The following is a 23,745-nucleotide window of genomic DNA, read 5'->3' on the forward strand; positions in this document are numbered from 1 at the left end:
TCAATTTATATAAAATCCAATATGAATCCTTTTCATGTATATATGATACTATGTAAATTTATAAAAATTTATAGATTGAATTTTTGTTAGAGTGCTATTTGGTATTCTAACATTGTAAACTTATTTTTTAATTATAAATAATTAATTGATATTATTTTAAATAATTTATTAATTTTATATGTCCTATTAATTTAGACGGTCAATAAATTTATATATAATTTTTAACTATTTATATAATTAAATTTATATAATTGAATCTCATAATTGTTAAGTACAACTAATTAAATTTAAAAATAAACAAACTCTTTTAATAAATAAAAATAATATATTTAATTGATAAATAACTAAAGACTATATATAATTGACTATTCTAGTATTTATCTATGTTAATAAATTATTAAAATTAAAATAACTTTAATTTTTATTAATTGATAGTGATTCTAAAAGTTTATATTATTTTAATTTTAATAATTTATCAACATAATTAAATCTAAATTAGTCAATTATATACAAGATTTAATTATCAATCAACTAAATATATTATTTTTATTTATTAAAAATTTATCTATTTTTAGAATTTAATCAGTAATATTCGATAATTTAACAATTATTTTTATTCACTTATATAATTTTAATATATATAAATAACTAAAAACTATATATAAATTTACTGATAATTTAAATTGATAAAAAATATATAAAATTAATAAATTATTTAAAAATTATTAATTATTTATTTATAATTAAAAAATAAACTAAAATTAAATTTCACAAAATTACTCGAATAAAATCCAATATTTTAACATTGAAGATTAAAAACATTGTAATAAAGCATTAAAATAATCATAAATGAAAAAATCATGACAATACTTTGAATTTAACATTTTACTTCTAGTTCCTAATTGTGCAATAGAAGCTGTAGTATTCTTGCAGTCTGGGTTTGCTATGCTATCTACTTGGACAGCAGACTCACTCACAGTAGCCGTTCTCAGAAGACAAGTGTTTGCTATCCAAAAACCAAATCAAACCATATTCTGCAAAACGAAAATCAATTACTTGTGTGTTGTGTAGTAAAGTTATGAGTAGATTAGTACTGGGGATGCCCGGGGCATGGGCCGATGATAATCGGGAACCCTCTGATTGTTACACTAGTAAAATTGGCGGTCTTCCTGTTAGTATAGCAACCAAAACGTCTCCTCCTTTCCCTTTTCTTGCTTAATGGTATTTTCTCTTTCTGATGTAACATGTATTTTTTTATTATTGGCAGGACTGGCCTTTTTCTCAAGAATCGTTAACTCCTAGTAATCTGCTTAATTGCAGTGTCTGTGGAGCCAAGCTTTGTCTTGTTGCTCAAGTCTACGCTCCAATTTCAAGTTCAAGCTTCAAGGCTGATGATCGTCTTCTTTTGGTTTTTGGTTGTTTATTGCCTGAATGTGGGTCTAATGCTGTTAGGTATCCTTTTATTTTCATTTTTCAATCTTTTATCTATTTATTGTGTGTTTGAGAAGTCTAGTTAGGAAAGAATTCAACTCATTTAATGTATATTTAGTTAATTTTTAGGTTTGCAAAGCTTTTCTTGCTAGAATTCAATTCTTTCATACCATAAGTGACAACATTTTTCAAGAATTCAGTTCACCTGAGTTCTTGCACATGATGCATTCCAAACAATAGCATTTGGAAAGCTTCTAATTACTAGAACTCAATTCTTTCAACTTATCTCAAAGCAATTAGATCATGTTAAAAGCAAGGGCATAAGTTGTTCCAAACAAGGCCCTTATATTCTGTTCGATATTTTGGTTACCTGCAGCTGGCGCGCTCTTCGCCTTCAGAGATTGGATGATGAAAGAAAGCCCTCTACAAGTTTTGAAGAAGCAGTTGCTGTGACTACTACACCTGTTTCAGTTTCAAAAACCAACTGGCTTGAGTGTTTGGATGATGATGAAAGTGACAAGGACTTGGATCTTGATGCTTTGGGTAAAGCACTTTCGGAAGCTGGAAGCTTGGCTTCTCATTCCAAGAAACCACAAAAGACTGACCAATATGAGTCTCTTGTCAACTCTCCCCCTATGATCACAAGGACAAGAATGGTTGACATGGATTCGCCGGGTAAATTATTCTCTCAGTTGTAAGAATATGACATCAGTTTCATGCATATAGCAATGTACTGTAGGAATGCGTTGTACACTAATTGGCTCCTTATTCTTGCTCAGACTGAAGGCAGATTGGTTCCTCTATTATCCTTTCTGAACTTGAATTCCTGCAAATTGTCATATAACTATTCCCTGTGCCATAAACTATGGCTACTTTTAATAAATTATGATTTGGTGCATTTATTTGGTAATTGCAGTGGTTCCTTGTTTTTACATTTATACTCAGAAAGAGCCTCCCTCAGGGAATGTTACTTCTATTTGCTCCAACTACTCCACGCTTTCCATTAAGGACAAACAAAGTGATGATGGTGATCAAGAACAAGAAGAAGTATGGGGGGAGGAAGCTTATGAATATGATAAAGCTTTAACTGCTGACAGGACATACCTCAAATTTAAAAAGAAGTTGGATGCCAACCCTGAGCAATGCTTCCGGTATTTAGCCTCTGTAAAATTGGTTAAAAAATTGCTGAAATTTCATTTACAGTTTAGACTTTGGATAATCCTTTGGAATTGTTTTATTGCCTATCACATTGTAGTTTGGTACTACTTGAGGGCTCCTTGAACGATTCAATGTCAGGCTAGATGCTTGAGCTAGTTTGTGTATGACAAGGTCAGAGCACAAATTCTAGAAGCTGTAGAATTTGGCAAGGTTCTCTAGCTCTATCTTAAAGAATTCGTATGTATGTTATTTTTTTACCTTTCCTTTTTGGTATGCATGTTACTTTTTGACCTTCTCCTTGTCTATTTTGCCCCTTATTTGATGCATATAATTAACATTTAGCAAGGGTACTTGGATATAGGTGTTTTGATTGGGCAGGGCAGAAAGTTCTTGTACCTTTCAATTAAAATGAATGATTAATGCTGGAGTAGATTGAAAATCAATTTCTGAATTCTTTCTTTTTCATGGTGGGACTGACCCAATGATATTGAAGGTTTCTGTACTATCTTGCTTATACCCTGCACCTCACCTTAATTTATCTGCATCCAAAATAATAGAAAATTTTGTAAAGATAGATTTTGGTTGGACATAAACTGACATAGACAGCGTTACATGAGTCTAACAGTGTTCCAACTTGTTGAGCGTAGCATGCACATATATGCTAAGAATTCTTTAATAGCTCATTTGCCTAACAGAGTCCCAACTTGTTTTTAGTATGGCCGGTTGATTAGCATATATTCGCTAAGAATTTCTTAGAATCACATTTTTCTAACAGTGTTCCCTCTTTCTTTCTCTCTCATTATTTTTGGGTTTAATAGGGCAAGATCTAGACATTAAGTCCATGTTTCGCACCTTAACTCTGCAAGTATACTAGCCAAGCAATCCCAATTAGTAAACTTTAACTATTAGTTTACTTGGGTTGGATGTCTTTGTATAAAAAAATAGCTCATCTAGCTTTTGTATATTTTGTCAGTTTAGCTTCCGGTTTGAAGTCATACACAGTGTAACACATCTCTGATGTTTAGAGCATCCATTCCAGTACTTATTCTAGATTCATCAGACACATGCTTATGTATATTTGCAAACATGCATGCGCTTGTGCACACTCATGTTATCCTGCTATGCAAACATACATGTCAAATACAATAGCTGGTTTTATTTTCTTAATCAATCAGCTGGTTTTTAAACCATTTGGTTTATTATGCTGTGCCTGATAAAGTTGTCTTTCTCTCTTTTCACCTTCTGTGATATATCATCTGCTGTTGCGTGTTTCCTGATATTTCTACTCATTTTATTCCTCAGTTAACCTTCCCTTTTGCTCAACATAATGCTCCATTAACATTCTAATCCACTCAGGTACTTGTTTGGTGGAAGGCCTCTTCTAGCAAAACCAGAGGTGGAAGACCCTGGGACATGCAAGCTTTGTGGTGGCCCAAGGCACTATGAGATGCAGTTGATGCCCCCATTAATATATTTTCTGCAGGACGTTGCTGCTGATTCTCAAAAACATGCACTAGAGAATTGGAACTGGATGACACTTATTGTTTTCACCTGCTCCAAGGTGAGTGTTTAACTAGTGTTGATTCTGTTAATCATTCATCGAGTAGAAACTGTTACTCAAAAGGATAAGATAAAAATTTTAAAAGAAAAATAGGAAAGTAAAAGATACTTTGTTATGGACCCATGACAACTTCTAATAGAAAATATTTTTGTGCATACTTTAGCTGATTAATTTATAATTAACTTTCTGGTTTTACTGGGATTATTTACCTTTACTTTTTGTAATTGATTGATATAGATTATAAATGTTGAATAATTTGCTAATTGAAGCAGTACTGCTGGGTTAACTCTAATAGCCTACAAGTTACAATGATTACCATCTAGATTTTCTTTCTCTATAAGCAGTGGTAGGCTTTACGGTGGCTCCTTTATATTTGCCGAATTAATACTTGAAACTTCATCAACTAAGACTAGATTAGGCTTAAAATTTAAGTTCACTTATTATTTGAAGCACATGTACCCTCGACTCGCATGTTCAACATTTATTTTGCAGAGTTGTTCCAATCCATCTAATCAAGCAAAAAATGAGACCGGGGGCTGGATTGTGGTGGAGGAGGCTGTTGTGGTACAATTAGAGACACCCCTGCATGAGTCAGTTCATCTTGGGTATTTCTCCTGATATGGTAACAATTACTTTCTGAGAAGAAGCAATCACACAAGTGTTCCCTCGACTTGTTTTTTTGTACACACACATTTTAGATTATGGGCTACGTACCGGAACTGATAACATTCGAGATTCCATGATTATAAGTTCATTCCATACCGGACCAGACCGGAATAGGCTTATATACATTCTCATTATGAGAAAGAAGGGGTTATTCGAGCGTATCTAAATAGATACTATATTTACATATGGATCTCTCCGTCGTTACATTCTTAGGAATAGGCGTAATCGGCCCCGTTTTTACATATATATCTCTCCTTATTTTGGACCCTCTTCTATTCACCTCTTTTAGCTTCTATTGAATCGAGAAATGGGTTTGATTGTCTATTTTTTTTTATATAATATATAATATAATATATAAGGCATCTTTTCTTCTTTTTTTCTTCTTTCTGTGACCTACCTTCTGAAATTGTTGCCAGGAGGAGAATTCCATATCCACATAAACTTAGCTCATTTGCAATTCTAACAACTCTTTGCAGGATCATACAAGTAAGAATAGTGCATTATCATGAAAGGCTTGAACCACCCTAACAACAGAATGTTGCAGCCCGCCTGCATCTAACTATTTTCCCTACTTTCTATCTAAAGCCATCTTTGGACGAAAGACAATCCAGCAATTTTAAGAAGAAAAGCATTTGGTGTATGTAAGAAATTAGTGAATGAAAATATTTCTGTTTAAAGGAAAAATTAAGGCATTTTCTCAATAAAACTTCTCATCTGAAAGAAAAAAATCATTTTCTGCACATACAAACTTATGAATATGAAAAGAATTTGTATAAGAATTAATTAAATATATATCAATTAATATATTAAGTACAGGTAATCATTTTCGATAGCCTGCTATCTACTGATGACCAACTGCCGAAACTGATAACTAGACGCCAAAATGTCTTCAATTTTGGTGCAATCTTTCTTTTTATATTAATTATAACATAAAATTTTGATGATTATTAAGTACTTTAAGAATTATTTTTATTGAAACAAAATTTAATAGCTCTCATAATGCCAAACATGAGAAAGCAACTTCTTTATTTTTGTATTTTTTTTTATAAATACAGTCAAATAATAGAATTATTTTTTCTTAAAAAGTTATATTTTGAAATAAATACTCTAGAAAAGAGTTATTTTTTTGCAAAACAATGGAGTCTTTAACTCTTAAAATTTTCCTCTTATTGGATTAGGAGAATTAAAGACCGGTCGAATTCAGTGTACTTTTAATAATAATTTTAAAAAATTATAAAAATTATAGGGCACTCAATAATATCCTTTAAAAACCTTTTTTAAAATTAGGGTGCTTAGTTTGTCCTTAGTTGTCTCGAAGTTAGCTGCTTGGCTTGCTCATGCGGAAAAAAAAAAAGTAACAAGGGAATTCATTTACTAATCTTCTAATCTAACTCGAGAAGTTTTATTTTGTTTAAAAGTAGATCGAGAGCATATGTTAAATTAGGGTGAGGTAGCGGAGGCGTAGTTATCTGAAGTGGATTCTTTCTTTTCTACTAGATGCCGAACTCGCTGCCCCATTTACTAAGAAGAAGGCGGGCGCAGCAGCTACATGGACCCTTTCCTTTCTGTTGTTGCCAATGCTTTCCCGGGCCGAGCCTAAATTTTTTATATAATTACAATTTTTATAAAGTCTGTAAAGTAAATTGATATTTAAAAAGTCATTAAACATAGACTTTATATATTTTAGATGAGTTTTTATGCAATAGTATGAATAAAAAATCCCTGAATTTTTTTTTTCAAGATTTCAATAGAATTTTCTTTAGAAAACTCATTTTTCTTTTCTCAAAGTCTACTGCACCATTGTTATTCTTTTCCACTATTTTCTCAATCTTAATTTTTTTTAAAATTAATTGAAACTAAAAAACTAATAATAATATTTTCTTGAACTCATAAATACAAAAAAAATAACAAAAGTTTTTAATTTAATTTTAAGAGGGATCCTAATAAAAAATAAATTACAATTGAAAAATCTAGTGATTTTTGAAGAATTTGTTTTGAGAAAACAACTCCACCATAAACCTTTGTTTTTATTGGTAAGGGATAATTATTGTTAGTTTAGATATTTATCAAATAGGTAATGCATAAAATATAACGAGTATGGCATAAATTTAATGATTGATCAGAGACAAAGTATGATATAATTATTTCTTTTTAAAAAAAAATTGTTCTTAAAAACATAATGTTCATATTGTGAAATAAAAAATTTAAATAGATATGAATTTGACATAACAATGAAATGAAGTTTATTATTTGTATATAAAATTACAAATAATATTATGTGTAACAATGCTTAAAAAAAATATAAAAAAAGACTAAAAACATAACGATTAATTTCATTTTTAAATGCTTGAATAGTAAAAAAATAATATTTTGTGAAAGTCAATAAAAATCTGTCAATATTTATAACAAAATTTTTAAATAAAGTCTATCAAATTCAGTCATAAATTTATAAAATCTGCAAAAATTATTAAAAATTCATAAACTCTTTAAAAATAATTTACCTAAAAATTCTATAAAAATCTTAACTAAATACCATTCTTTTAAAAAAAAAAATTTCTCTTTGTTACAAATGTCCATTTCAGTGGGTTCACTGTCCCACTGAGATTTTTTATAAATTATGAGAAGTGTTTGTAATCTATGAGTATTTTTATTGTGATCCTACTAAAAGTTTAATTTTGAGAATTTAATCTTACTAAATTCTAATACATAAAATATCTAAACAACTCAAAGTTCTATATTTATTAAATTGACATTAAACTACTTGCAAAAAAATTAAAACGTTTATGTATATATCAATCTTACCTTTTCTTTTTATTTTCTAATTTTAATTTTTTCGAATATAAATTTTAGTTCCATTTTATGGATTTTACTTTAATGAATATTGTGTTTTTATTGCTTGCTTATCTAATTTATTAATTCTTGTTGGCTCACCTCCACACTTAGACTATATTTAATATGATGTAATGAAGTATGTAATGAAATTATAATTATATTATATATTTTATTATTTTATTTGGTTATTAAAATCTTTTGATGTAATGAAATGACAATTACATTATGTAATCAGTTAAAAGAATAATTGATGCAATGTTCAATACATACAAAATTTATATTATATTATAATTTATATTTATTTTTATTTTTATTTTTATCAAATATAATTTAAACACCACCGTCTGGCGATCGTCGACAATTTAATTCTGACGACCGATGAGCAAATTCTGACGACCGATGGGTAAATTTTGACGATTGGATTATGGGAACTGATAATATTTTTAAAAAATAATTTAAATATTAGTTTTTAATAATTTATTTATATGCTATTATAAATAAATTAAATATTAAAATGAAAATAAAGATTATATTATATTATATTTATTTTTTGTTATAACCAAACATAATAATAAATACATTGCATTTCATACTTGTTTGATTCCATTATATTTCATTATGATTTACCAAACATACAAACATCACATTTTAAAAGGCATTTTGGTCCTTTTACTCATCAAAATAGGATCAATAACCGGAAAAGAACTGCAACACTCCAAATTGAACGTGATTTACAACTTTATATACTTATCAAAGTACTAAGAAATATACCTCCGCACGCAAATGTCCATTTGAAAAAGTGACTAACTCAATTGTTAAATTATAAATAGTTTAAATATATACCGTCCAAAAAAATTTAAAATTTAATGAAAAATATCTCATATAATATAATATTAATTACTCTTTTGAATTAAGCTTTCTTGGTACATAAAAATAATCAATATGCCGTTTATTGGCTCAAAAAATTTAAATTTTTATGTGTTTTGATGATTTTATTCAATTTTTTTAATATTAACAAATTTAGTCAAAATTAAGTATATTTTAGTAATTATAGCCAATTGTCAAGATTGGTCAAAATTAAGTGTCGTAGTAAACGTATATGGCAAAATTAAATGAAATGCTAAATACATATGATAAAAACTATTAGTCATGACTCAAAAAATCCAAACATTTGAATATTTTACAATTTTATCCAATCCTTTAGTAAGAATATGATTATAAGGTAATTAATGAATATTATGGGGTATATATAATAAATAACATAATGTAAAATTTAAAAAACCTAAAAAGGTTAAAGAAAAGAAGCATCTAAATATTTAGATGATCACCATATGAATAAAATATAATCAATAAACTGAATATTCATCACTATCGCTTTTGCTATTGTTCATCGCCATTAGTGTTAGAAATGATTCTTTTTTTAATCATTGTTCATCACTTTACTATTGTATTTTTCTTTTCGATTTTACTTTTTTTTTTTAAAATTAATTTTGATCTGTGGTCGTTTGGATAATAAAAAAGTGAAAAGGAGTGGCGGCAGTGGTAGCGGTGGTGTCGTCATTTATGGATGAATTAAAAGAAAGTAATATGGATTAATTGAATTTTGTTTTGTCTTTTTTTTCTTTTTTTCCTCTAAGTGCAGCTGTCAGAAATTAAAAGCATCACATGATTTTACCATGTGTATTTGCCATGTCACTTATTTTGACAGGCTATAATCGTCAGGATGGTTTCAATTTTAACTAAATTTATTATAATTAAAAAAATAAATAAAGTCACCAAAACATATAAAAATTTGAATTTTTTAATCATAGGCCTTGATAAATATAAATTTTATAGAATAAAGAAAACCACACAATTTTTAACTAGCAAAGATGGTAGACATATTAAAATAATTCTTACACACATTAGAACAATTTTTTCATGCATTTACTGACTTTGTCTCATGATAAATGCATATTTTAATTTAAATTGTTTTCTAAATTTTTAAAAAATAATTAAAAAGAAGGAAAAACATTTCCCCATAAGTAGAACAATATATAAAATTAATTTCAAACCCACCTCCTGCTAACACTGACTTTTAAGCCATATTTCATGTGAAGAATGATAGAGTTAGTGGCCGGAGACACATGCTGCCCTTCTACTAAATGAACATTGTAGTTATTGAGTACGAAAGCTGCCACAGTTTTCATTTGAATGAATGCAATTTCTTTTCCCAGACAAGTCCTTGGTCCTGCATTAAATGCTAAGAACTTGTATGATGGTTCATGCTTGATCTTTCCTCCAGTAATCCACCTTTCTGGCTTGAATTCTAAGCAATCTTCTCCCCATATTGATGCCATTCTTCCCATGGAATACAAGCAAAAGATTATCTTCATATCCGGACTAACTTTATGCCCACTAGGAAGCACATCTTCTCGTAGAGGAGCTTTGTGTTGGAAGGGAACTGGTGGGTATAGCCTTAGTGATTCACAGAAAGCTCCATGAAGATAAACTAGACTGTTTAGTTCTTGCGGGTTGAACATCCGACATTTTTCGTCTTGGTTTTCTGGTATTTTTGCTTTGATCTCCTCTCTTATCTTGCTTAACACCTGTGGATTCTTACAAACAAGCCAGAAAAGCCAAGTGAGAGCAGAACTAGTTGTGTCTCTTCCTGCAAGCAAGAAATTTATAATTGTATCTCTTAGAAACTTGTCTTCTGGTTGTGGACCATTGCTTTCAACCTCACTACTCATATATGAGGTTAATAAATCTACACCCTCTCCATCTTCTCGCAAAATGGAACCTTCCTTGAGTTGTTCTCTTTTTCTTGATACAAATCTGGCTGATACATCATCAAGAACTTTCCAAGCTTTCTCCATTTTCCATTCTTGACCAAACCCTAGCCACCTTTGTAACTTCCATGTGTACTCTGGGCAGAAATGCCTATAAAATAATGCCTCCTCAGCATCATCAATGGCCTTAGAGAACTCTACTTCGGGAAATGCAATGGACAGGCATTTCGGGTTGTAGCCTGTAACCAATATGCATGTGATATCAAAGGTAAACCTCTGAAATATATCTTGCAAGTCCATAACAGACTCTTGATCTGCTACATGCTCAAGAACTGGAAGAAGCCCTTTCTCCACCATATTTCGACAAGTCTTCACCAGGAACTGGTGAAATCGCTGGTGGTTGATCAATGCTTGTGCAGTTTTCCTTTGGTTCTTCCAGGAATCCGAATCCGAATTGAAAATCCCATCTCCAAGAATGTTGAATATCTTGGAGAATTCGGACCCTTTTGGAAAGTTTGCAAAGTTGGAGCTCATTACATAGTGGATATTTGCTGGATCCACAGTGCCTAATATCTTGACGTTAGAAAACCAAGGGCCGGCGTACAAAAATGTTAACCCATTTTGCTCTAGAACTTCTGCAAACCTCTCATGAATTCGGTGGAAATTGAATATAGTATCCGGCAGCATTCCGACGACCGGCCAGTTTATGGGCATGCCTTTGGTGTTGAGCAGATAACGAAGAACAACAAAGCTAATGACTGCTAAGAAGATCTCAAGAAGGCTTATTGAGGCCATTTGGTGTGTATACTTGCTGCTTTGAGCTTTGCAATTACACTATATGTATAGTACTATTTATAAGGAAATAACTTCTAAGTACCAAACCTTTGATGATATCTTTTTTTAAATAACCCAACCTTTGATTTATAACTAAACTAAACTTTAATTTTAATAACAACTACCGGTCTTGTCAGCACATTTAAAAGATAAATTATATAAATAATTATCAAATTCTGTAATTTGTAATAAAAAGGTATCAAATTTTTTATTTGTATAAAAAAAAACATCTACGTATATTTTAAAATTAAAATTTTAGTACCTTTTTATTACAAAATAAAAAATTTAGTGACTATTTATATAATTTATTTTTATATTTGTCAAATAATATTATGGATATTATTAAAATTAAAATTCAATAACCTTTTAGTTATAGATTAAAGATTTGATTAATTTTTGTTATAAAATAAAAAATGTGGTGATCCCAATGCAATTTACTATGTACTCCCCACTTGCCATGTGTTTGAGAATACAATTTATCATATTCAACTAATGAATTTTTCTGCTTTAATGGTGTTTGGATTGGAGAGATTTCAAATGGTGAAATATATATAATCTTATTTTTTGAGATATGCTTTTCTTTTTATAAAGTATAAATAGAGGGATTGAAACCTTATTTAACTTTTGATTTATTACTAAACTACGTCTTTGGATACTCTATTTATTTCTTTACTAATCATATTACATGCATGTTGCATGAACTATTATTATTATTTTTATTATAAATATTTTTAATTTAAAAGATTAGAATCATAAGTTATTTATTTTTATTTTTTTTTTATGAACCAATTCCTTATTTTAATTAATGTATAAAATTTAACTAACATTTAAATGCATTTATCAAACTTAAATTTAATATTTGCTTATATCAGACTTTAAGATGCACTGCCAACCATGACAGTGAGGAGTAGAAATCTTAATTATTTAGGGAAGAAGCAATGGATACATTCTTTACGGAGACTGCATTTTTAAAGTCATCGATAACGGCCAGATGAGTGATGTAATATTATACTATTCAGTTAAGGTTTGACTTTCCTTTTCTTCCATTAGGTTTCATCTTTGTATGCATGACATAATCAGAGTGGTATTTATAAGGCCTTTATCCACCGTTCCTTGTTCCGACCAGCATAACACATCTGTCATCTTAGAATTCTGACGTATGCTTTCTTCATTTTTTTAATTTATATTTATTAAATTAAATACTAAATATTCATTAACTTATATTTACTAAATATTAAATATTTTTTATTTATTAATTTTATTTTACTAAAAAGATATTTGTAGCATATTATAAGTATTTACAAAATAATTTAAATTTGACGTTTTCTTTTATTTACTAGCTGTAAAGACGATCTATGTTATATATATATATATATGTTTAGATAAATTAATAAATATGTTGTTCATTAATAATGAATATAATAAATATCCATTAACAAATTAATAAATATTATATCTATAAATAATGGATACTTATATCAATCATAAAAATTTTCAATATGCATCACAAAAATAATGAATCTAACTTTCATAAAAATCAATATCGTTTTCATCTGAAAATAAATATTTTACGGTAATTTAAAAAATATATATAAATTTATAATTACTAAATTGACAATAACAAATTAATGAATATGTATATCATATATGATGAATATCCTTCACTAAAATAATAAACATTTAAAAAATTGACTGAATATAAAATAAAAATCGTTATAGTAAACAATAAATATTATCCTATGAACGATGAATATTAATGTCCATCATAATAATATAACACTTTTGGTTATGAAATTATTAATTACATATTAATGAAATACTTAAATTATCAAATATACAAAATATTAGTTTTATTCACTAATAATATAGAATTTTAGTGTATAAAGAGTTCCTGAAAATTATATTATATTAGTTTTAATAGATAATTTATTTCATTATTTGCCAAAAGTATATTGATTTTTAATTCTCTAGAGTATAACTAATTGAAAAATAAAAAGATATGTTACTAATTATGTTAATTTTTAAATTTTATTTATCTATAATATAAATATATATATATTAAATTTTGAGATATAAATTTTTTAATATATTTTACTATATTTTGACACATTTTAATATTTGCCTACAACTTAAATTTATGTATAAAAAGATTTAAAAACACATTAAAAGTATTTAATTTATTATTGTTCATAGAATATTATAAATAATTATAAAATATTAAAATTCTATTTAATCTTATTAATAGAAATAATTTTTACATATTTTAAGATCTAATATGCTAAGGGCATTCTATATTATTTAATTAATTTATAGTAAAAATAAACTACTCATATATGTATTTATGTAAAATATGACTATATTTTTATAATAGAATATTAATTTAATCTAAACATGAAAAACATATTCAAATGCCGAAAATTCAAATCGATCTGAACCAAACTTATTAACTTCGGTTATAAGATAGAGGACAATTGTATTTTATTTTATTTTCCAGTCTAGTTGAATTTTAAATCGAATTGGCCTTTTGTTCATACCTAAAAATAGGTATTTTCTTTATTGTATAACTATGTGCCTATTGAGAATTCAATGAATAAATTTCTTTTGAAAAAAAAAAGACACTGAATGATTTTAATTTAAATATCATTTTCTGTTTAACTTAGCCGCAGTAGCAGCATGTGAACCCAATTAATGAGCATAATTTGGTTCTTTGTGGAAGAAACATGGAGGCTAATAACTCCTCCACACTATAGACACGTTAATTATGGCTTTTTCTAATATGTATGTAACAATTTTCTTCAGAGTGTTCATGCACGTATTCTATTTATTGAAAGAGACCTACACACCATAACCGGGGACCAAATTTGTCAGGGCAATTTTTCCATACGCCAACAACATATGCCCCATCATTTTCAGTTAAATTTTTTCAAGGAATTTGAGATTCAATAATCGAAACTCCATCACCTGTTACTTTAGATTTTATGGGTGACCACTTCTTTAGTTTGGCATATCAATGTGCAAATTTTGATGGTATATCCATTTGCTGTTTGATTTCATTCTTGATCCCACCTTGTAGCTTTTCTTACCTTTCTTTTTTAAGTTAAAGGAGGGTGACAAAGGTATATAGGAGCATCCACAAGTGAATAACTTCTTTCATCAAGAGTATTTTCATACTTAGCTAGTTTACCATTAAAAATCATACATTGCATTGAATGAGACATTTAGCAACGGATGATAATTTGCCGCTAAATGCTACAACATACCAACAATTTAGCAACGGATAACAAAGAGAAATTTTTTTCTATGGATTAGCGATGGTAGTTAGTGATGGATTTGCATCCGTCATTAAAATTAAGGCAAAAAGTTAGCGCTTTTTTTACAACCGACTAGCAATGGATTCTAGCAATAGCGGGAAATTTATTAGTATAAATGGCGGAAATTAAGTGCTAAAATATTGTCACTAAGGGCTCTAGTTCATTGCTAAAAGCTTCATTTAGTGGATAAGTTTCTACATTTTGGAAGAATAGGGTTGGAAGTCATCGGCGCTAACTTCAAGCAACACAGTGCCGTTTCCATTTAGCGACGAACATGTTTTAACACATAAACAACGTCTTTTTGTACTATGGATATGTCATTTTGATACAAAATCAATAATATAGAAACGAATTTACATCTGTACTAAAGTTCTAATTAAAATATTGTCGTTTTGCCCATCTAATAATTACAATCTAAAACTTAACAATGGACACAAATTCTTTGTTAAACCTTTTAAGGAGAAAATGACATAAAGTTGTTTCTTCCCCTTCACAGTCATTACTCCCTCCTCTCTCTCTCTGCCCTTCTTTCACAATATTTTTTATCGTTGCTTGATCCTCAGCGCTGCATGTTGCCTCCTTGCCGCCTATAAGTATTTTTCTTTTTTGTTGTTTTAACTTTTATATATGTTAAAGGTTTTTCACTAACAAAAAAAAGCTTAGTTTGTTCAATAAAATTTACCTACATAAATTTTTTGTTAGTAAATTTACTAAATTACTAGCGGAATACTAAACCAATATCAATTTTTTTTATATCTTAATTAGCAACAGTTTACCGATAATTATTTACCGATAAAAACTTTTCGTCGCCAAATAAGGCACTAAAGAAAGGTGCGGGTAATTAGCGACGACTTACCAACAATCTATCGACGAATTTTTTTATTGGTAAATTTACTTAATTACCGACAGATACCAACAATATATCAAGAATTTTACTGATGGTCTACAGAGAAAAAAAATTTATCGTTAAATAGGGCGCTAAAGAATGATGCACACAATTAGTGACGATTTAATACAGTTTATCGACAAGATTTACCATATGATAATTTTTTGTTGGTAAATTTACTAAATTATTGATGTAATACTGGCATTATATTGAAAATATTTTATTTTAAGATTATTGACAGTTTATTGACTAAAATTTTTCACTGCTAAATAAGGCGCTAAAGGAAGGTGAGCGCAATTAGCGACGACTTACCGATGGTTTACCTATAAAATTTATCGATGAAAATTTTTGGGTGTGTAAATTTACTAATTACTGATGGAAGATTGAAAAAATATCAAAAAATTTTATTTTACAATTACTCACAGTTTACCGACAAAATATTTTAGCGGCTAAAAGTGTTTTTTTATTTTTTTACTTTTAATATTTACCGATGACGCATTTTCATCGATAAATTAATACTAATAAACTTTACATATCGAAAAATTATTCTTATCGATAATTAATAGAATGATTTTTTATTAATTACCGACTGAATAAATCTATAGGTAAACTAATAATTTAAATTTTTATTTATTATTACCTACAAAAATAATTTGTTGGTAATGTATATAAATTTGGAGAAAAATTTCCCTATAAAAGTTTTATGAAATATTAAATTCAAATTACTGACGAAATTTTTAAGAATATTAAAAAATTAAAATTAAAATTATTGACGAAATTTATAAGTAAACTGCCAGTATTTTGAAAATATTTTGGAGGGAGATTTTTTTATGAAATTTTAAGAACTATTAAAAAGTAAAAATTAAAATTACCGACAATGAATTTATTGGTGTTTAAAAAGTAAAAGTGAAGAGAAGAGAGAAAAGCTTTTTTTTTTTTTATAATTTTTCTCACATTTCTTTTATGCATTTCTCATTTATTTCATTTATTCTTCTTTGTTTGCTATTAATTACCGACTGAATAAATCTATGTGTTTTTTCTATTTGCTTCTTAAATTCTTCCAATACCTTCAATTGAAAGAAAATTTATTAAATCTTAAATTTCTTAGATTTATTTTTTAAAGTTTGTTTAGTTATTATACTTTGTTATTTCTATTTCTTTAGCTTTGTTATATTAACATAAATTGGAAAAATCATTAAATTTTACTTTAATTTAATTTATCTTAATATTTTTTTAATTTTATTTTTTTATGTCTATAAATCTTTCTCTCTTCCTCCTTTATCTCTATATATTTTCTAAGGATTATCTTATACTTCTTTAGTTTTGAAGTTCAATTTTAAGTTTTTAAATTTTATTTGTTTTGAATATTCTTTTTAATCTTAGTATTTTATTTTATAATATCTTATATTTTTAATTTATATTTATATTTTAATAATTTTTATTATTAGATTTTTTATTTTAAAAAAATAACTTTACTGACAGATTACCAATGATCTTTTTTATCTTTTTAAATATTTTTTAAGACCGATGGTTTACCAATAGTTTTCTTATTTTAAAAAAAGTTAAAAAAATTACGAATGAATTATTAACTATATTTTTATTTCTTAAATATTATATAAATAGTTGTTGATGGTTCACGGATAACAATTTCTTTTATTTTTGAAAGAATATTAACAATTTGCCAACGGTTTACCGATTCGTTGGTAAATTATTTTTCTCTAATTTTTTTTTACCGTGACAATAATTTATCGATCACTCAAAACCAATTACTGATAAAATTTAGTCGGTAAATAATTATTTTATAAAATATTTTGACAATTTACCGACTAAATTTTAGTCGGTAAATTTACCAATGGTTTGGTTATCGTCGATAAATTTTCATTCACAGTGAAATTAGCATCGGCTGGAAAATAGTCAATAAACCATCGACAATGTTATTTATCGACGGTTTATAACAATTTACAGAGTGAAAATTTTGATCTGTAAACTGTCAATTTCTTGTAGTGTTTTACACATAAATTTTTCTATCTATACACCACTTACCATCTTCACTACCGCCTTCCACTCTCACAGTCGGTAAGTTTTTATTTTCGGGTGTTGTATATAATTTATAGTTGTTTTGATGCTGATATGAGTTATTTATTTGTCTATATATTAATTTTTTATTTGACAAAAATTTTAAGTTTTTCATATTTTACTGTGAAAAAAATATATTTCTTATATGTTAATTTGTTAATGTGTTACTGCTTTTCAAGAGGAAGTATAATTCTTTAATGTTAGTATTTTGGTAGAAATTGTTAATTATTTATCATTTATATTTTGACAAAATCTTTTTTGTATTTTTAAATTCTGAATTCATTTTTTTCCACCTTTATATTTTTTATGAGACCTTTTAATTTTCATTTATAAATTTTCTATTTTGGACCGGCAAAACTATATATTAAAAGGTAAAGTTCAAACAACTACATGTGGATTGATGCTTTTACACTTGAAGAATAAATGTATTTTTTTATGTGACAGCCCGGCCTAGAGAAGCGGTCCGATGAGGGCGGGAAGTGGACGTTGGGCAAAGATAGGATGCTTGATAGACTATTAGGATGGCAGCACTTTAAGATACGAGGGTACATGAATGAATCGAATTGCACAACAAAATGGGGCGGAGAATGGTTGATAACATATATGTAAAGAGTTGAAACTAATAACATGAGATGTTTTTTGGTTTATTTGGCTGTGGAATAATAGTAACTCTACAGATAATGTATTTGGTTTAGAGAAATTCCAACATGGGTGATCTCCTGGGAAGTTCTCGAACCCGCCAAAGGGACAAAACCGAGGCCAGTGGGGGCTAGTTCAGAGAAATTTCAAGGTGGGTGATCTCCTGGGAAGTTCTCAAACCCGCCAAATGAATAAAACCGTGAGGCCAGTGGGGACCAAAACAGATAATATCTTATATGATCTGGTTCTAGGTCATTACATTTTGTATCAGAGCAGGATCCTTCTAGTAGATATGTGGTCCGAGGACGAACTAGGCGGAAGCTAGTGGGCATGTGACAGACTGACCTAGAGAAGTGGTCCGAATAGGGCGAAAAGTGGACACGGGGGCAAAGATAGGATGCCTGAATAAGGAATGGCTTCTAGCAAGCTTCTAGGATGGTAGCACTCTAAGATACGGGGATACATGAATGAACCGAATTGCACATCGAAATGGGGAGGGGAATGGTTGATAAAATATATGTAAAGAGTTGGAACTAATCACATGAGATGTTTTTTGGTTGTTTAGCTGTGGAGTTATAGTAACTTCAAAGTTAAACGTGCAAGATGGGTGACCTCCTGGAAAATTCTCGAACCCACCAAATGGACAAAACCGTGAGGCCAGTGGGGGCCAAAGCTGATAATATCTTATGTGATCTAGTTATGGGTCGTTACAAATAGTTTCAGAGCATTGACCCTTTTAGTGGGAAGTTCTTGAACCCGCCAAATGGATAAAACCGTGAGACAAGTGGGGCCAAAGCAGACAATATCTTATGTAATCTGGTTATGGGTCATTACAAATGGTATCAGAGCAAGACCCTTCTAATAGATATGTGGTTCGAGGACGAACCAGGCATAAGCTGGTGGGCATGTGACAGACTAGCCTAGAGAAACGATTCGATGAGAGTGGGAAGTGAACTCCGGGACAAAGATAGGATGCCTGGACAAGGAATGACTTCTGGCATGCTTATAGGACAACAGCACTCTAAGGTATAGGGGTAGATGAATGAATTGCACATCGAAGTGAGGCGGGGAATGGAAGATAATATATATGTAAAGAGTTGAAACTAATCATATGAGGCGCTAACTCCATAGTTAAACATGCTTGGTTTAGAAGAATTTCAAGATGGGTGATATCCTCGGAAGTTCTTGAATCCGCGAAAGGAACAAAAACATGCTGCCAGTAGGGCTAAAGCGGACAATATCTCATGTGATCTGAGTCTAGGTCATTACATTTTGTATCAAACAAGTAATATGTGTTTTATTTCTTTAACATTTTTTCAAGAATATTTAATTCTTTTTATTTTTTAGATTGTAAATATTAATAGAAATATAATTTATTGATAAAATTAATATTTTTAAATAATTTAACATCTGACTAGATATTTTGTGATTATAATAAATTGTTAAAACGTATACTTTTTATTTTTAATTAAATTTAAAAAATAAAATTTTAATACAGTCATAAATTATCTGATGCATTGATGGATGCTACATTGTTTATAAAATTTATAAATAGTTCAAGTTAAATACATGTAAAATTATGTAAAAAATAATAAAAATACAGATGTGTGTTTAAAAGATTTCTTTTCCTCAAGTGAAAATGCTCCATATATGGAGTAGTTTTTTAAACTTTATCCTAAAATAAATTAATCTAAATTTAGTTTATAGTTTAAATTAATTGGTGGAAATGGATATCTAAAGAGTGGTGTAAAGTGACCACAAGTGCAGTGTGTCCAAAATTGTAGACCAGGCCACTGGCCGACTCTTAGCTGAAATCATATCAATCAAAACAGACTGAAATCGGATTAAAATTGTAGTGGAATTTGAATCAGTCTAAAAACTGGAAAAGGACTGAAACTGGAATTATGGGTTTCAATTCAACTCGTAAATAAGAATTTTAAATTATTTTAATTAGTTTTTTATTTTCTAAAGTCAAAATTGAAAGATATGCAATTTAGAACCGGCCAATACCATGGGCCACATAGCGTATGCAAGTGCATATTAAATGGCTATTAAACATCAGATAGTAGGCTGGTAGTTAGGGGCCTCATGTCCCGAGATACACTTCCAATTCGATACCTTCCTGAATAAGATATGCAATCTCTTCTTCTTAACCAAAAGAACGAAATGAATAAATACAGAAATGGCAGAGGATAAACCACTTGAATATGCAAAAGTCTACCATCCCTTAATAAAAATAAAAAAAAAGTTGATATTTACTTTATTTTATTTTTATTGATTTTTATTCACATGCGTCGTGTATAAATTTTACATGTATATATATTAATTATTTAATTTATTATTATCTAGAAATAAATAATATAATATTTATAAATTTATTATTATAAATTTTTATAAATAATAATAAATAATTTAATATATTATTAAAGATTATTTTTTTACATATATTGTAAAAATATATTAATTAAATAAAAAATTTCATATTAATAATCTATTTTATTTTAATAAAATAAAAAGTAACCAATACTTCTTCATATGAACTATTTTTTTTCTGTTTTTAGAAATTGTAAAATTGAAATTTTTAATTCTAATATTTTATTTAGGTTTAGATATTCAAAATATGTTTAAATTTTTATTCGTTATTTCAAATACGTATTAAGTTTAGTCATTTACTTTTCGATAATTTTAAAACTTTAAAAAAAATTATTCAGATTATTATTTAAATTTTATAAAATTTTATGTTTAAATCATGTCAATACTTTAAAATTTTTGTGAAGGACCTAATAATAAGATTATTAAGTTAAAAACTGTATGTGCTATATATAACTTACATTATACACTAATAAAAATATATCAATATATAAAGCTCTTATAAGATATATATTTATTTTAAGGGAAAATAAATATATTTATATTTATTATATTTATTTAATAAATATATTATATTATATAATTTAATACTTCATTTAAATATATTTCACATATCACTACTATTTTATTTTATTTTATTTTTATAATAATAATATTTTATTATTATTATTGCTATAATACGGTAATATTTTACTTTAGTTAGTTACATTCTTAACATCTTTGATGAAGTTTCTTTTACTCACATGCATTGCATGTAAATTTGAATTATTTAACTCATGATCACATAAAAATAAAATAATATATATTCTTAACTTTAACATTATAATTATGCATACTATTTCCTTTTTATTTATTATTGTTGTCATTTTAGTTTGTTAGATTATATTGATATTAATATATCATCTTTAGGATTATAAATTATTATATAATTAAAAAATAGTTTATTATTTAATATAATATTAAAAATATAATTATAATATTCTTTTAGTATTAGAATCATTGTTAATTTAAAATCTTAATAGAGTTCAACTTCTAGAAATAGACTTATGCTAAATGGATTAAATTAGATATTAAATTAAATTAATAAACAATCAAATTAATTAATTACTTAAGAATTTAGTAAGACTTTTGGTAAATTTAGAGGTCGCTCTCCCTTCGCATTTATATATATATGTTATGATATCCTATAACTGAGGTTCTCTTCACTAATTTGTAAGTCTTATTTTAGCTTTTATTTATTTTATATTATAACTGATAAGTGTTGAACCAAAATTTTGATATGTGTGTTATTTATTTGATTCGCATATCATTATTCTATTAATATGCTATCAAATTAGGTTCTACTCACATACAACATAATTTTATCTTTTCCAACAGTAATCACATAATTCTACAATATTTAAAATTTTACTAGTTTAAACATTTTCCTAATCAATGTATTTTAAATTAAGGATAAAAGAAAATTTAAATATGATAAAAAAATAAAAAGAGATACGTGGTTAACAATTATGACAAAAAGAAGTATTTCACCATTAAAAAGTATCGATCGGTAAAAATTTAACCATTTTTATTCCGATCAATCGTTATTATCATATTTTTCGTGTTTGATAATATGAGTTTAGAGCTTAATAACTCAAATGTCATAGTTTGACCATTAAACCGATCTCATAAAATCAATGACTTCTTAATCTGTGATTTAACAGTTAAATAATGAAATTAGAAGTTGTTAAGCTCCAACTTTAAGTTATCAAATATGTGCAACTTGATAATAATAGTTGAACGGAGTAAATGTGGCTAAATCCTTACGAATCGAGACATTTTAATAGTGAGATATCTTTTTTTATCACTTCAGTAACCACACACCTTTTTTTATCTCAAAAAGAAACCATATACTCTAAGTTATAAAATAGTGAAATCACACGGTATCTTTTTATTTTTATCTTTTTAAATTATTATCATTATTTTTTAAAATACGATAAGAAATCCTAATAAGTTGAGAATTTTACTATATTAAAAAAAATTCATTATCTAGATTAAAGTATTCTACTCCCTATACCAGATTTTATCAATAAAAATATTGAAGCTCATTAAAATTCTGCCAGAATCATGAAGTAAAGAAAATTAAATTATATTAAAAGTTAAAACTAAAGAAATATTTACATCTAAAAAATAACAACAATTATCCCAATTCACAGATAAATTATTGATTACAATTTATATTGAGAGCACAACAAGGTATTATGCTTTTAGACTTGAAAAAAAAAAAAAAGACAAAGCATTATGGTAAGTATCAAAGTAATTGTGTCTAACACTTAAGCCCTAGTTCAAGTGATAAAAATATCTATTTTTATATTATATTTGGTTGAAATCTATAAAATAATTGAAAAAAATATAAAAAATAATATAATAAAAAATAATATTTTGGTATTATAAAATGTATTGACTTACTAATATGGAACTCATTTGAAAATTCTATCTATTTTGTTAGAATTTAGTTTAGATATAACTAATTCTATACAAATTTGACTATAAAATGCTAAATTAACTTTCACTCCATTAAAATAATATAAATTTTAGATTCGTAAATAAATTTAATAGATTTCAACCACGCAGGATATTAAAAATAAAAAAATATCCCATATTCGAGTTATTTTCATATCATTGAATGTTATAAATAGAAAAAGAATAATTGTGCCTAACTTAGGGAAGGGAAGGGTCATGCATGATAGCTTCCCTTCATTGACTTGCTTTCCAACATGCATGACAGAACAGAGTTTATGAATGTTTCCCTACCAAACATTTATGCTTACAGCTAAGAAGTTTATCACTTGACAATGATCCCATTGTTTCTTGCCTCCTCCATTTAAGACCTAAGACATTAACACTCTCCATCTCCTGTCCAACAGCTTTTTGACCATATCATGAATCACATCATCCGATGTTCCTATAACCTTCTTTCTTCTTTCTATCTTCCTTTTCTTTTTCCTTTTTTCATTTCTACTCTTTTGCTCTTATCCAAAAGATGAGAGTTTCATAATTAATGAAAAAAAAAAGTTAAGAGTTCTTATGGATGTCTCTCAGGAATTATTTACTAAGAAACAAGTATTAAACTCTTATCAAATATTTTTATAAATTAGAGTTCTCTTGATATTTCTTAAAAAATAAATGGAGTGAGATAAAAAAGAGGATGAATCAATGGGTGAGAGTAAG

General features: G+C 27.6%; 2 protein-coding genes across 6 annotated transcripts; one reads left to right on the top strand and one right to left on the bottom strand.

Moving 5' to 3' along the window:
• Positions 1-879: 879 nt before the first annotated feature.
• Positions 880-5,091, top strand: LOC8285124 (programmed cell death protein 2-like). Of its 5 annotated transcripts, none has more exons than XR_007216746.1 (6): positions 880-1,171; positions 1,268-1,452; positions 1,808-2,106; positions 2,348-2,582; positions 2,687-2,830; positions 3,946-4,098. XR_007216746.1 is itself a non-coding variant. In XM_048377209.1 (6 exons), the coding sequence occupies exons 1-5, from the start codon at positions 1,079-1,081 to the stop codon at positions 2,730-2,732; spliced, it is 858 nt and encodes a 285-aa protein (XP_048233166.1). In that variant the 5' UTR covers positions 880-1,078; the 3' UTR covers positions 2,733-2,760; positions 3,946-4,082. The 5 variants fall into 5 exon arrangements, 2 of the variants coding, with proteins under 2 accessions (XP_048233166.1, XP_002529228.2); XR_007216747.1 differs by having other exon boundaries at positions 2,687-2,799; positions 3,946-4,091; XR_007216748.1 differs by having other exon boundaries at positions 2,687-2,826; positions 3,946-4,084.
• A 4,453-nt stretch (positions 5,092-9,544) lies between these two features.
• On the bottom strand, positions 9,545-11,301 carry LOC8285139 (alkane hydroxylase MAH1). The gene has a single exon (XM_002529181.4). The coding sequence runs from the start codon at positions 11,212-11,214 to the stop codon at positions 9,697-9,699; it is 1,518 nt and encodes a 505-aa protein (XP_002529227.1). The 5' UTR covers positions 11,215-11,301; the 3' UTR covers positions 9,545-9,696.
• Between the last annotated feature and the right edge of the window lie 12,444 nt (positions 11,302-23,745).

The sequence above is a fragment of the Ricinus communis genome, chromosome 7, assembly GCF_019578655.1.
Source record: "Ricinus communis isolate WT05 ecotype wild-type chromosome 7, ASM1957865v1, whole genome shotgun sequence".
Lineage (NCBI taxonomy): Eukaryota > Viridiplantae > Streptophyta > Magnoliopsida > Malpighiales > Euphorbiaceae > Ricinus > Ricinus communis.

Excerpts from the sequence above, each read along its gene's own strand:
- LOC8285124 (XM_002529182.4), top strand. The coding sequence starts at position 1,079 with ATGAGTAGATTAGTACTGGGGATGCCCGGGGCATGGGCCGATGATAAT. Across the intron at positions 2,107-2,347 it reads GGTTGACATGGATTCGCCGG|TGGTTCCTTGTTTTTACATT; the intron begins GTAAATTATTCT and ends TGGTAATTGCAG. Across the intron at positions 4,151-4,642 it reads TTGTTTTCACCTGCTCCAAG|AGTTGTTCCAATCCATCTAA; the intron begins GTGAGTGTTTAA and ends TTTATTTTGCAG.
- LOC8285139 (XM_002529181.4), bottom strand. The coding sequence starts at position 11,214 with ATGGCCTCAATAAGCCTTCTTGAGATCTTCTTAGCAGTCATTAGCTTT.